General features: G+C 37.9%; 1 protein-coding gene across 1 annotated transcript in view; it reads left to right on the top strand.

The window, feature by feature from the left end:
* Window positions 1-16,063, top strand: part of LOC115433213 (glutamate receptor 4-like) — a 343,230-nt gene that overhangs the window by 227,181 nt on the left and 99,986 nt on the right. Inside the window, exons 13-14 of the mRNA XM_030154500.1 lie at window positions 8,245-8,298; window positions 10,314-10,472. Coding sequence (XP_030010360.1) covers window positions 8,245-8,298; window positions 10,314-10,472 — 213 coding nt within the window. The remainder of the gene's footprint in view (window positions 1-8,244; window positions 8,299-10,313; window positions 10,473-16,063) is intronic.

Genomic DNA, 16,063 nt, shown 5'->3' with positions numbered 1-16,063 from the left:
ACTTTCAGTCAGTGTTACTTTTGTCACCGTCATTTATTTCGTTAAATCTCCACATTGCTGACATTACTCCTCCGCTGCGTACCAAAGTTATTATCGTTAAAGAAAACTAACAAATGGCAAAAACTAGATTTGAAAAAACATTTTCGTTAACTGAAATAAATAAAAACTATAATTAAAAGAAAAAACGATAACTAACTGAAACTATTGTGTGCGTACAAAACTAACTAAAACGTATAAAAATTCTGGATAAAATTCCCTTCGTTTTGTCTTTGTCAGTGTCGGATTGATATGAAATTGACTTATTTCACTCGAGCAGTTTTAGCCGGTGGCACCATTTGATATTTAACAGTCCGTCACTTCTTGTTTAGAGTGGTCTTCTGGTCCCCACTTGACCTGGAAACATGGAAAATAAAGTTGAGAGAAAGCAGCAGAGTCCTGTCTGGGATTTATATGAATATGATGACAAGGAAGATAAAAGATATGAAAAACTAAATCAAATACTAAAACTAAACTAAAACTAACCATTTAGAAAAAATCAAACACTAATAAAAACTAGCAAACCTGTTCAAAAAATGAATTAAAACTAACTGAATTAGAGAAAAAAAATTTAAACTAAATAAAACTAAACTATAATGAAAAATCCAAAACTATTAGAACCCTGCTGCGTACCTGTTGCACTTAACTGCGAATGTCACGCTACCGTAGGTGGTATCGGTGCGGTTGTATCGAAGTACTTTTACGAGTACGAGTACAAGTACACAAACTGAGTATCGGATCCGATACCCGATACTGGTATTGGTCTCAGTGCATCCCAATAATAAATGAACCTTGAACCTTTGTCACAATATCTGGTTCAAGGAAAGGTGTGATCATACTTGGATTGTCAGGTTGTTCTATTGTATGGTGTGTGTGGGTGTACATGGGTGTGCAGATGTGGGTTGGTGTACAGATCAAGGTTATTATCATTAATGAAAACTAACAAAATGACGAAAACCACAACTGTAAAAGCATTTCCGTTAACTGAAATAAATAAAAACTATAATTAATAGAAAAAAACGATAACTAACTGAAACTGTATTGTGTGCTTATAAAACTAAAACGTATAAAAATTATGGATAAAATTCCCTTCGTTTTCATCTTTGTCAATGTCGGATTGATATGAAATCGATTTATTTCCCTCAAGCAATTTTCTCTGCTGTCACCATCTGATATTTAAGGGTCTGTCACTTGTGGTTTCCAGTCGTCTTCTGGTCCCCACTCTACCTGGAAACATGCAGACTAAAGTTGGGAGAAAGCAGCAGAGTCCTGTCTGGGATTTATTTGAATACGACGGAGAAGAAGAGAAAAGATATGAATAAAACTAAACTAAAACTAAGCATTTAGAAAATAATGAAAACTAATAAAAACTAACAAACCTGCTCTAAAAATGAATTAAAACTAACTGAATTAGAGAAAAAAAAGTCAAAACCAAATAAAACTAAAGTATAATGAAAAATCCAAAACTATTCTAACCTTGGTACAGATGTAGGTATAAGTGGGTGTGTGTTTCTGTGTGTATGTGACTGTATGTGTGTGGGTGTACAGGTTTGTAGGGGTGTGTTTGTGGGTAATTACAATCTATATTGTGTAACATGTGATTAGGCACTAACAGCCTGAGGACTGGAGAAGCAGTGGCTTCTTCCCACTCCCTTTCAGGCACAACAGTTGTTCCTTTTTCTGTTGTTCTATTTTTTATTTTTTTTGTCTTGTTTATTTTTTTCCCTAGGTTTTGTATTATGTTTTTGTCTGAAATAAACTAAACTAAACCTTGTAGACACAACAAGATGCACCGACCAGGGAGGTGAAATAACATGAATAAAACCCCACCTATTCAATGAATACACTGAAAATCCATCTTTTACCATGAAAACTAACAAACTAACAACATCACATAGATTGGCCAAGCAGAAAAACAACTGTAAAAAATATACAGTCCATCAGATATAGTACTTTATAACGTTCACTATAACCCAAGGGGTGCTGCTTAAGGGCCTTGTCTTATTAGTGTTCTGCTGTAGAATGCTGTTTCAGGCGGTCTGATAATATCAAATTAACTTCATAACATGAGCTCATGGTTCAGGTGCACTAAAGCTTTCTGAGTCGGACTGACTTTCCTACTCCTTCCCATAGCCCCTCCTGTGTTTTCCCCAATTCTGCACTGTGCAGGGTCAATCCAACCTTAAATAAATTATGTTCCTGTCGAACTAAATTGCAGATCCGGCTAGAAAACAGGATTGCAAACATCTGCTAAGGCAGCTGAATTCCACACAACACACTCTCATCCATACTAACTTCCATATACCATCCTCTGCAATCATAATGGCTTCAAGGACATGATGAATAGTAATGACTTCCTATTATTCCTGTCACCCTTCGAGGTCAAACTCAGGGCTTTTTAGATCTTGGCCTTTTACATGAATCTTTGTAGAAGTAAAAAAAAAAAAAAATTAACTCACAGGGCACAGACTAATTTTCTTTTGAGAATTAGTCCAGCTATGCAAGGCTAAATGAATTTGTCTACACAAACAATAAAGATGAACTTTACTTGTACTTAGGGATGTAATGATTACCGGTATAACGATAAACCACGGTAAAATTGCAGACGGTTAGTATTACCATTTAAATTCGAATTATCGTGATAACTGTGTTTGATTACTGCACTTTTCTGGAGAAAACGCCTATGGAAAGATCTGCTTTTATGTCAGATATTTGAGCATAGTTTTAATTTTTTACAATTTTGATTTTCTATGCCTAATATTTGGAACCAATATTCACTTTTAAAGTCTTTGAAAAGGTTCGTTAAGCATCTGTGTGATATTTATGCAATAAATCATTTACATTTTTCAAATAGGATTTTTTTTTTTCATGTGTGTTTTTTGTCCTTTTGTGTTGATATAGTTGGTTAAAGTGAAAAAATAATAGGCAGATGATATAGATGAAGTTGTGCTGAATAAACAGTTCCCAAACATGGGTATAGTAAACATTTGTTTATATAGTATATAAAGGCAAAATCAAAAGGACTGAAAAATGGACAAAATAGGCTCAGACCACTAAGGGTTAATATTTGAATGTTTCTGCAACAGAAGGTATATTGTGCCAATTATTATTATTATTATTATTATTATTATTATTATTATTATTATTATTATTATTATTATTATTATTATTATTATTATTATTATTATTATTTTGTTTGTTTTTGTTGTTTTTTTTTTCAAGGTACAATTTGGTTAAATTATTTCAGTGTGTGTATCAGTTCTTTTTGAACATTTTGGGCACAGTTTCAATAATACCCCGATAATAATGATAATGATAATTTTGGTCACAATAGCCGTGATATGAAATTTTCATATCGTTACATCCCTACTTGTACTTTTCGAACTGCAGAGGTGGCTGACCTCACCCTGCCTGCACCACTAGAATGTACATGTAGTTTTCAGATCAGCACCAATAACCAACTATACTCACACAGGTTCAGGCTCAGATCTATATTGAATTACTCCCTCACTTATGTTTGTCTCTTTCTGTTTTTGAGTGTTTGTCCTAATTAGCAAGTTGTGAACTTGAACAGTCTGTTCTAATCTCCAGTGGAGTTAGCTGGCATGAGCACACTCAGAATAAGTTGTGCATCGTCGTCCTCCTCCTGTCCTCTTCATTCCTTCATCCCTCCATCCTTCCCTGGGCCAAATGGTATCTCCATAATTGTTCAATTATTCAGCAAATCTCCACACTGACATCTGCCATAGTTCAAACTATTTGCTGTGCAGATGTGTGTGTGTGTGTGTGTGTGTGTGTGTGTGTGTGTGTGTGTGTGTGTGTGTGTGTGTGTGTGTGTGTGTGTGTGTTGCCATATTTCAAACTACTTGGTGGTCCAATCAGATGCCACAGCCCTGATACATGTTTCAGTGCATGTTTGTTTAAAATATCCTGTTCAAATTTACATCAAACTAATTAATCCTAATCCAGGACATGGATTTGGCCTCATTAGCTGCTTATCAACAGTTTATTAACAGTTAGTACATAAGGCTTCCAAGCAACCAGATGTTACTTTGAACATCAGGAAATCTGTGAGTGCAAAGCTGTTTCATTTACAGATGGACAAAAATAATTTGCTTGCAGCTCCATGCTCTACAGACTGGATCAGAGCTGTTTTACTGAATGCCTACTTTGTACTGACTAAAAGTTTCAAAGTCAAAAAGTTGAACTAAAGCTATTGAAAAATGGATGTTCTTCTGCCAGAGTTTGGAATGTTTTCATTAACTCTCAAGGTTTCTCTCTTGGCTGCAGGAAAGAGTCATCATGAGGCCTTAGCTTCCGTTTTCAATGCCCAGAGTATAGACACAGCGCATAATCAACTTTCAACATGCATGGTAATAAACAGAAGCCAGTGTAAGAGTTAAGACCTGAAATTAACAAGATGGGTCAAGTGATATTGTTAAGTAGCCAAATCCATAGTTAGAGGTGGTTATAGCAGCTATAGTGTACAAACTGATTTACTAACAGTGCACACTAAGGGCTGCATCTTTCAAACGTGCAAAATAGTGCATCTGCATCTGCATCTAGTTAGTACGTTTGACACAATGAATATGTAATATGAGGTGTTTATGTTTATGTTTACGCATTTGGCAGACACTTTTTTCCAAAGCGACTTACAGGGGAAAACCAATTAAATCACTCAATCAATCAAATTTTATTTATATAGCGCCAGATCACAAAAAAGCTATCTCTTGACATTTTATATATAGAGTTGGTCAAAACCAGACTCTAAGGCAATTCTACAGAAACCCAACAGAATCCTCCAGGAGCAAACACTTGTGACTGGTGACAGTGGCGAGGAAAAACTTCCCTTTAACAGCAGAAACCTCGAGCAGACCCAGACTCCTGGAGGATGGACGTCTGCCTTGACCAGTTGGGGTTAAAGAGAGAGAGTAGAGAAGGGGAAAAAGAGAGAGCAATAGAGATAGGGACTGGGGGAGAAGGGGGGAGTAGGGGGAGACACATGGAGGCGGTTGAGGATAAGTGAGTGGTGATGATGAGGGCAGGGAAGAGGCCGGACCACCGCAGCAGGTCCAGAGATAATCGTGAAAGAATCTGTGGTTGTCCTGGGAAAAACCTTATTAGAATATTTAAAATGGAATGTTTGAAAGTGCTAGGACAGGAGGTGCTCTCGGAAGAGCTGGGTCTTCAGGAGCTTCTTGAAGATAGGCAGGGATGACTCTGTTCTTGTAGCACTTGGTAGAGCGTTCCACCAACGTGGAACGACCCATGAAAAGAGCCTGGATTGTCTTGTACAAGGTCTGGGGACCACCAGACTACGTTCCCCAGACGAGCGGAGTGGTCGTGGGGCGACATAAGCTTTTATTAGTGCACCTAAGTAGACAGGAGCAGACCCACGGAGAATTTTGTAGGCTAGGATTAAAGATTTGAATTTGATGCGGGCAGCTATGGGTAGCCAGTGTAACTCAATGAGTAAGGGGGTGACATGTGCCCTTTTAGGCATTTAAACGCAATTGTGTGTGCTGGGAGGAGAAAATGTAATTATACTGCTTTAACACACGTGAAATGATTGATCAAACCCAAAAGGAATTTTGCTCATAGAAACTGCGCCTGTATTTAACACATCTCAAATGGAGGTGCAAACGGTTTGGATGTGTAATCGCAGACATGGAAGTGGTTATTGTCACAAGAAGGAGACATCGAAACTATTAAACAAGACGCAGAGAACGCATTTTTCACCCTTGTGTGAACATTTTTGGAATGACGGAAGAAAAAATAATTGAGACATATGCCCCCACATACACACACACACACTTTAAGGGATTCTTTTCTACTTTGTCTGATGGTTGTGATTAAAAATACGCACCGACATCAGGCTACAGTGTGACAAAATGATGTGTACCTGACAGGCATTCAATCCAACAACCCCCACAAAACTCCTCACAATGTTACATGTCTGTGCGTCTGGATCATTTTCTTCAGTTTCCAGTGTGTGGTCTCCATGATGACAACCAGTAGCAACGCAAAATCCTCATTTAAATTGGGCGGTCTCTTTGCACCTGTTGTCAATTGCTCAAACAGTCTTAGTAAATCACCCTCAAATCGCAGTTCAACCCCACGCACAAAATTATAGATTGCGCACGCAAATTAGTACATGCAAACATGGATCTTAGTAGATCTGACCCTTAGTGTATGAAGACCAGGGTTCCTGCCCATTTCATGCTATGCTTATTTTTGCATTTTCTCTCTTTTTCTTATCTTAGCCCTCCCCCAAACCCTTTCTATAACCTTAACCAAGTTATTTATATGCCTGAGCTGTGCACAAACATAACCATGGTATTGGCATTTTTTGGACCCTTTGTGTAGTTTCCCACATCCAGTCTTATCTCCACACTTAATGAACACTGGGCAAGTGCTGTGAATGGGTCTGACACCCTCCACGATTATTCTGAAATTGGAGGGGGGGGGGGGGGGGGGTTGTTCTCTGGGTTGTTTGGCTAGTTTTTGGGTGGAGCTAAGTGAAGCACGCTACAACAGGGTATTTACAAAATAGTGTTGTTAGAGAGGATTTGGTGAAACATGCAAATGTGGAATTAAAATGACTAAATTCCCACAAAATAAAGCACAACACTATGTATGACTGACAGTTAGTGATTCGTCATTGTAGCAGTACTAACGACTTACTGTTTACTGGATTAATTAGGTGACTGTATAAGTCAGTGTGAATTATATGGTCTATGGCAGCGTTTGTTAACATTATCTGAACAAAGCCTCACCAACGGCATCATGAACCTCCTACCGTCCCCACTATCCCCAAAAAAATATTGGATGGGGGGAGGGGGGGGCTACCTTATGGTAAAAGTAGCGCACATGATTTGGCTCTATTACATGACGAACCTCAATCCATAAGCTTGGGCGGGGGGGGCTCTGTTATATGTAGGGGTACCGCCCCCCTGGCAAACACTGTCATAGTCCAACCGCTTGCATTTCAACATGGGGGGGGGGATCTGCTGCATCTCCTTTGTACTAATAGCCAGTGAGTTTGTGGTTTTTCGTGAGGTTTTTTTTTTTGTTTTTTTCACTCCTGCCACCCCCCCCCACCCCACCCCCACCCCGCCCCCGAGACCCACTGGTATACGGTAACATCAGGTAATGTAGCCGGTGGTTCAGATGAAGATTTCACTAAGAGGATTGGCTTCCTTCAGAGTGAGCCCCTAGTGGACATTCAGAGAAGTGCAGTTTTTGACACTTCTGTGTTAGCTAGATATTTTAGCCCTGGAGGACTCTGTCCATTTATTATTTCTTCTGACTTTATATCTTGGAATAAAATGGAAAAGCTCTGGGTATGAAAGACATATTTTACAGTTAAACAGATACACATTATCGTCATTAATCCTTTGGGTTCACTTCATAAAGCTGCTATCATTAACGTAAGCGTTTATGTGAATAAGTTAGGAACATTTTGTGCCATGTTTTGTTCAATTCAAGTGAAAGGAACTTTGTGTTTTCTATCACTTGTTGGAAAAGTGGTTTAAAAAAATCCCAAACCACACAGACGTTCTTCTAAACACATTGTCCCAGTCACATGAGATCATCTTCAGACTGCGCTGTGAACACTGGCAGTACTTTCCCACCCTTTTATGTGTGCAGAGATTCTTATTTCCAACATTTCTGCAAAGTGCACTGGATGTTATTCTCAGCTCCAGCTGCACACTGAGTCACATTCAGACAATACATATATTTTTGTATATTAACTTTTCAAAATGCAGCTGGGAATGCTAATTAATAGCACCATTGCACAACCTGATTCTCAGGTCTTGACAACAGAGAAGCTGTTAGGGAATTGGTATCATTCTAGTCTTTTCAGTGAGGTTCAAAGCTTTTGCTTCAGCTGAATTCACGCCCTTATTAACCGGATGTCCATTGGGATTTCCCAGCAGATGTCAGCTTTCAAAATCTGTTTTTATCACCAGGATGCAGCTCCGTGGTTGTACTTGTGTGTGTGCATGTGTGTTTGTGCCAGAGTGTCAGAAGGCATTGTCGCGTCTGTGAAAGCGTGAAGCGTCCACTTCCTCTGTGAGATACTGACATGAGTGCCCGTTCATTTGTTTAGACGTCCGATCTTCCACGCATTAAAAGAGATGGTGGGCACACACCCGCCTGTCATATGCTTCATTTAATGTAATTAGCTGTTTGTCCTCTTCACAGATTGTCAGTGTGGGGAAACATGTCAAAGGCTACCATTACATCATGGCCAACCTGGTAAGTTATCCAGACCCGTCCTCTGATGGCACTTCTCTGTATGTTCTGTCTCTTCCTTCCTTCTTCTGTGTTTTATGCAGCGTTTGTTCAGTCAGTGCATGTTACTGTGACTATGTTGTGTCCCATTGTGGCTGTTTGGTTTGTTGTAGCACTGCCCCAAATCAGCCATATTTTTAAAAGTTTATTCCATAATTTTGACGTGATGCTAAGTACATTAATGTATGTCTCAAGTGGAACAAAATAAAGGAACCATTTTTTAAATCTTCTGTCATCCACCAAGCCACTACTGACCCAGTTTAGGGTGGGCTTACATTTACATTACACAACCCAGATGTTCACTTACATATGAAGTCTAATGCATGATAGATTTAATCTTAAATGAAACAAACAATGACATTAGAGTAATAGTTATAGTCAAAATTCACTAGTAAGTGGCCTTAGGGTGTTGTGGAGTTTGTAGAATTGTTGTTTTTACCACAAGACCAACAGTCTATTAAAAGTCACAGGTACCAATTCAATGAAATTGCAGATTTCTCAGAATTTGAACATCGGTGAACACAAGTGATATACAGAAACTGAAGCAAACTGTATTGCATAGGCCTTATCAACTTTATATTTGTGTCAATGTACATATTATAGCTTTCTTGCTGATGTAGCAACACTTTCTATAACCCAATACCCCCTTGAGACGCAGCAATGCATATGTGTCCTCTGGAGTGTCACAGGTTTACTTTTTAAGAAATGTAAAGGATATTCCATAAAATAATTAAAAATGTATCTGAAAAAACTGGTGCCTTTTGCTGTTTCCAATCAAGACAATTATTCAGTGTAAAAAAGCCAAAATCTGATAGATTTCACATCAAACCTCAACTAAAGTTTTAGTGTTATGGTAATACACTGGGTATCCACACACTGGAAGGTCAGTGATTTGACCCCTGACCCCTGTCCACATGTTGAAGTGGCCTTATTATCCCCACGGGACTGTTTCACCCATATGTGAATGTGTGCCAACGGGTGAATGTGATGATAAAGTGCTTTAAGTACCGTTGATGTACAAAAGGTCCTGTCTAATCGCAAATTCATTTAACCATGTTGCTTTCAATGTTATTACAACAGAATACAGACTGCTGAAACTGTCCTCAGGACTGATTTGACAAATGAGTTCAATCCAGGGCCGGATTTAGACTTGGTGAGGCCCTGAACTACATAAAGCCCCCCTTTTTAAATGACACCAACTGGTCTCAGAAAGCTTTAAAATATATATGCCTTTGAATTATATGAAAGATTGAAAATATATTGCCTTTTAATGTGAATTAATAATATTCAGTAATAAAGATTGTGTTGTAAAATCACAAAAATACATATTAAAGAATCCTCTAAGTTACAATTTTTTTTCCGTTTTGATTTTACAAAAGCAAAATCATTGATTATGTCACCAAAATATATGCTACACAGCTTGTGGCTTCTTATGCACATGATGCTAAGCGCAGACAATTTTTCTTGAGACAAAGTTGCTTTGAGTTCATTTTTTATTCGCTTTAGCTGTGAAAATGATGAATGAATCATGAATTATCAATAGGCTGCTTACATACAGAACATTGATACTAAATATTACACATCACCTGTAATTCAGCTTTCTAGTCAACACAATTATAGATGATTCATTTGCAAAATTAAAATTTTAAGACAACACACTGGCCCTGCAGATTGTGAGGTCCTAAACTGTAGTTTATTTAGCTTGGACCTAAATCTGGCACTGGTTACATCACAGCTAACACCATCCAGTTTTTCACCTGCTCCCATTTACTTCACATATATTTACAAGTTAAAACAGCATATTTTAAAGGCTCTTGCACTGTATGTCTTGGTTTCCAATCCAGTGACCCATCACCATCTATAGTCTGGCTTTTGGACCCACTGTGTCTGACTGCATTACAACTGCTGTCACTTTACCACGTGAGCCTTCGTCCCAGCGCTCAGACCAGGACTGTTCTTTGTCCTTGTTGCTCTTCTAGGGTTTTAAAGACATCAACTTGGAGCGCTTCATGCATGGAGGAGCCAATGTGACGGGCTTCCAGCTGGTCGACTTCAGTAACCCCATGGTCATCAAACTGATGCAGCGCTGGAACAAGCTGGATCAGAGGGAGTACCCCGGCTCAGATGCTCCACCCAAGGTATGTCATGTCAAAATCACAACAGGGCCAGTGGCCCAAAAGCAACAATAACCTCACAGGTATGAATTTTCAACACTCAGAGATAGGGATGGGAATTCAGATCCAGTAGCTCAGTTCTTAGGAATCATTAGTCTGTTTGCTTAATGATTCTGCTTCAGAAGCCTCTAAAGTGTGTTTGCATTTAACCAGTAAAAACAACACTAGGACCATTTCCAACAGTTGCAGAGCTTCCATCACGACAAAGGAGGAAATACCTCCAACTTAGGGGTGGGTGATATAGCAAAAATATCATGTCACAATTATAAAAGAAAAAAATCACAATCTCAATTTTATCACGATTCTTTACATCGATCTTTTAGACTAATTTGCAAGTTTCTGAACAGTGCAACCAAACAATTTCCCTTTGTAAAAGACAGCCCTAAAAGAAAAAAAAATAGAACTGACAATTTAGACCAAAGAACCTTCCAGAACATTTTTAATTTAAATAGTTTGTGCAATTTTGCCAACATGTGCCAAGAACATAAACATACTAAAATATAAACAACACTCTGATTAAGTGCACTCTTGAACATTAAAACTAAACTGCACTTGGGTTTGAGGTGGCTTTCAATAAACATGAAAAGTGGAAAAAAAAAAAAAAAAAAAACTCAGAACAAAATATCTATGAAGAAATGCCTGTTTCAGATAATCCTCCAGGCTTACAGAACAGGTGGCTGGTAGCTCTGGTTTTTCTACTGGTACTCAGTGTATTGGGTGGTCTGGGATGGAGGAAGAAGTCCAAAACGAGAAGAAGAAGAATCCAGGCACTCCATAAAAGGATCACTGTGGAACATATGTGCTCCTCTTCTCATAGAGTGCCTTTACTAAATATTTGTACTAAAGTTGTTTGCTTTTGTTTAATTCCACCTGTTGGCTCTGGCTGTGGTGTGGCTGCTCTTCTAGTTCAGTTTGACTCTCATACTGTTTGGATGCTGTCCTTTCAGGTTCATAGTGTTGACATACGTTATTCTAAGAGTAGCCCGACAGACCTGTATGTGGACTCACCTCATATATATGCTCGGATATGCTCAGGCCCGGTTCATGGGGGAGGGGGCAAGAACAAACATCCCGCCACCTCAAATTAAACTTTACGAAAGTAGGGAAAAGGAAAATGAGCTGCACAACAGCAGGAGACTTAAGCCTTAAGTTTCACTTTAACTTCTTACGATCGTATGGTGTGCGCATACCAAGGTTATTATCATTAACGAAAACTAATGAAATGACGAAAACTAGAATTGTAAAAACATTTTCTTTAACTGAAATAAATAAAAACTATAATTCAAAGAAAAAAATGAGAAGTAACTGAAACTGTATTGTGTGTTTACAAAACTAACTAAAACATATAAAAATTATGGATAAAATTCCCTTCGTTTTCGTCTTTGTCAATACTGGATTGATATGAAATCGATTTATTTCCCTCAAGCAATTTTAGCTGCTGGCACAATATGATATTTAAGGGTCCGTCACTTGTGTTCACTTGTGCTTTCCAGTCATCTTCTGGTCCCCACTCTACCTGGAAACATGGAGATTAAAGTTGGGAGAAAGCAGCAGAGTCCTGTCTGGGATTTATTTGAATACGACGGTTGAAGAAGATAAAACATATAAAAAAACTAAAACTAAACTAAAACTAAGAATTTAGAAAATAACAAAAACTAATAAAAACTACCAAACCTGCTCTGAAAATGAATCAAAACTAACTGAATTAGAGAAAAAAAGTCAAAACTAAATAAAACTAAATTAGAATGAAAAATCCAAAACTATTTTAACCTTGGCGCATACTTATTGTGGGGTACAGTACATACGGCATGGAACCCCCCCACCCTCCATAAACCCCCTCGGTTCCACGATCTCTCTGTGTTTTGTCAGATCATCAATATGTTCTAATCCTTCATGATCTAATATCGTCATATCACACACCCCTACTCCAGCATGCACAAACATTTAACCACAGCATCCAATTAAACTGCACCAATGAAGCATCTTTGATTGGCTGCTTAGTAAAGAGGGCGGTGACTCTGGAGGCGGAACCTACAGCAAGTTGTCCTCTGTCACAGCCACTAACATTAAACTCCTCCAATTTCTATTGATACTGTTAATGTTAGCATCATTTCACTGTCAACCTTCTTTACTATTGTTTCTGAATAAATTCCATGTCATATAATTACATTTAGACGATGACGAGGCTCAGAGGCTGCAGCAGGTAGATGTAACACACCTTTACCTACGCTTTTATAAGCCTGCAGGAGGTTTGTTCAAATCCCATGCAAAATGTTACTGAATATTTGACATTAAAGACGAGTTCATTCCATAATCTAATGGGAATCGATAGGGGAACAAATCCATAAGTGACATCGATAATGGAACTGGAATCACCAAATTCTTATTAATTCCCATCCCTACTCAGAGCCTTGAGCATGAAACTGCAAACTATGCTAAAGGACTGCTGAAACTATGGCTTCTGTTGTGTGTCACCTGTGTAATTGAACATTTAGCTCAAAGTAATTAGAAGAATATCTGAAACTAAACATCAGACTAACTGTAGAAAGAAGTAGGTGGGAACTATTTTTGTTTTTTAAAGCATCAGCGTCAGTAACTCTGGAGGAGAAGCTATGCGCTGGAGCCGGGTTTGGTAGTTTATTGGTTTTATCTACTGTAAACTGTCTCAACAAAAGGACTGTTACCCTACCTGTACTAAGAGTGTTCTAATGAGTGCAACTCAAACCTAATTATGACTGAAACACAATGTACCGATAAACTGAATAATTAAATTAAATTAAATTAAACTGAATAATTAAAACGTTCATGAACTTTGAACTTTGACAAAAAGTTTCTAAAGAGGTCTAAAAAGTCATCAAATCTAGTGAAAAAATGGCCAGGATGGACAAAACCAATGAAAGGCAGATTGGTAAAGTGAGGTGTTACCCATGAACAGACAGGAAAGATAATAAATAAAAAATAAATCCCAGAAAGACTCTTTTGCTTAACTGAATTCACTCAGTCGTGCTAGTTTTGTATCAATTTTTGAACAAAAATTAGCAAAAAGTGTCAGACAATGTTGAATTTATGGTTATGCGCTTTAAACGAGTCCTAACAGGAATTCCTCTGTAATATAAAGCCACTGCTAATATGGGTCAGAGTAGCATATGTGTTGAGCTCAGACCCACAGGTTTCATTTATGTTTATGTTTATGTTTACGCATTTGGCAGACGCTTTTTTCCAAAGCGACTTACAGGGGAAAACCAATTAAATCACTCAATCAATCAAATTTTATTTATATAGCGCCAGATCACAAGAAAGTTATCTCTTGACATTTTATATATAGAGTTGGTCAAAACCAGACTCTAAGTCAATTCTACAGAAACCCAACAGAATCTAAGCTAATGGTGGCCAGTGTTGCACACTGCTGCTAAGGTAGAGAGGCGTTGAAGAACTCAGAGGTACGATAAGGATTTGGGGTAAAAAAAAAACAAAAAACAACAACATAGGATTATCAGGGATATGGGGAAATAAGATTTACATTTACAAATACCTTTAGTGAACATCAACAAATAATTGGCTTCCATCACAAAACAGATTAAATCACAAACTTCACACAAGCCTATGAGCACGTGCACATATTACAACCCTAACATTTAAACCTCAGAATCAGCTCCACATGGAAAAGAATTAAGTGAATTTACTTGCTTACTAAATGAAGAACGTGGGTCATCTTCAAACCTTTCCTAACAATTTTAACCCTTTGGAGTCCCTGAACGTGACCAAATCACAACCAATTCAAGGTGATGTATCAGCAGATGGCGCTTCACTCAGATGTCAGAGTAATACTGGGAGGTCAGATGTGTTGAAAGGCCAAGTAAAACCATACACCATAAGACACCATTGAAACTGAATATTCACTAATATTGTCATGTAATATTGGGGCAGAGAGAGGGTAAAAACAACCTTCTTCAGGAAGTGTTTGCATGGGGAAAAAATAAATAAATAACAAAAAATAAAACCATTTAGTGGAAAAGTGAACTACATCAACCAATCAGATGTGTGTCATCTTGTGACACCTACTTAGTTGTGTATAGTTTTGTGAGTTTTAAAAATGGTTCATTGAACATGTTTGTTTCATTATATTTTGAGACCAGAATGATTATCGCACACATATATGTATATGTGTGTGTGTGTGTGTGTGTGTGTGTGTGTGTGTATATATATATATATATATATATATATATATATATATATATATATATATATATATATATATATATATATATATATATATTAGTATTATTATAAATGCATTTTATTCTAAATAATTGTATGTAACTGTTATTTTCTAAATTTGTAATTATGTTTTGGAGGTTTTTAATTTTTATGTTCATTCTATAACAATGGTTCTTTCAACATGTTTTTGGTGATAAACAGAAAAGAATCTAACTTTCCTACTCAGATTTCATGTTTTTTATATGTGAGGTTCAGTGTTTACAGCATGTTATTAAAAAAAAAAAAAAAAGGTAAGGGTGTGTGGAACAAAATGATACCAAATAAGGCAAGGAAAGCTGTTTTTTAATGAGAAGCATAAAGGCAAAATCCAAAGTATTGAAAAATGGTCAAAATCCACTCAGACTCCTAAGGATTAAAGTTTCAGTAAAATTAACTGAATCCAAGAGCAGAAGTGAAGCTGATGGTCTGAGTTTGAACCATGAATGGCAGCCATGGAAACAACAGACGTGCAAAAACCTCTTCTAATGATAAAGAATATAAAGAAAAACTAAACCATGCAACACATGATCATACGGACACGTACAGCCAAACATGCATTATCAACAACAGCGATCTGCTGTGACTCCTCCAGCTCTGACAGACTGACCTAGTTCAGACGTACACATGGAGAGTGGCACCGAGGCCAAACTGCATGTCCAACAAAGATTTCTGTTTGTGATGCAGTGGAGTGGAAACAGTGTGAGTCAAACACTGTTTGTGTTCTGTGTGTCTGATGGACTGAGGTGGTTCCAATTAAAAGTTTACATCAACCGGCCATATCGTGTGTGTGTGTGTGTGTGTGTGTGTGTGTGTGTGTGTGTGTGTGTGTGTGTGTGTGTGTGTGTGTTGATGGTATCTATACAGTATGTGTGTTTATCCCTGCTCCATTTCTTGATAAATTGCTCTCTCTCCTGGAAATCCACTCAGACTAAATGACTGCCCACTGCGTTTGTCCACAGCCTGAGTCACAGTTTTTCTTCTTTCTTCTTATATATTAACTCCACCTTCTCCTGGGGCCCATTGACTCACATTGGAAATGAAAGGACTAATGTTCTGCCTTTTGTTTAAGAGGTCCAGGTATCAGCGGGTAGTCCAGATTACTGTGCTCTATGTGGTCTTTAGAGACAAAAGTGCAAATCAGGCAGGTGGAAGTGCCAGACCACCTCTGCATTTCAGTACAATGTCATCGATTGGAGTGGACTCGGCTGTTCAGCAGTGTTTACATTACTTCTCTGAATCGTCACTAGCATCTTCTGTTTTGCTTTATAATTAAATAGTTTTGGAGTAGTGCTCAATGA

This window comes from Sphaeramia orbicularis, chromosome 14 (assembly GCF_902148855.1).
Source record: "Sphaeramia orbicularis chromosome 14, fSphaOr1.1, whole genome shotgun sequence".
Lineage (NCBI taxonomy): Eukaryota > Metazoa > Chordata > Actinopteri > Kurtiformes > Apogonidae > Sphaeramia > Sphaeramia orbicularis.
This window is presented reverse-complemented; position numbering and strand designations above follow the sequence as displayed.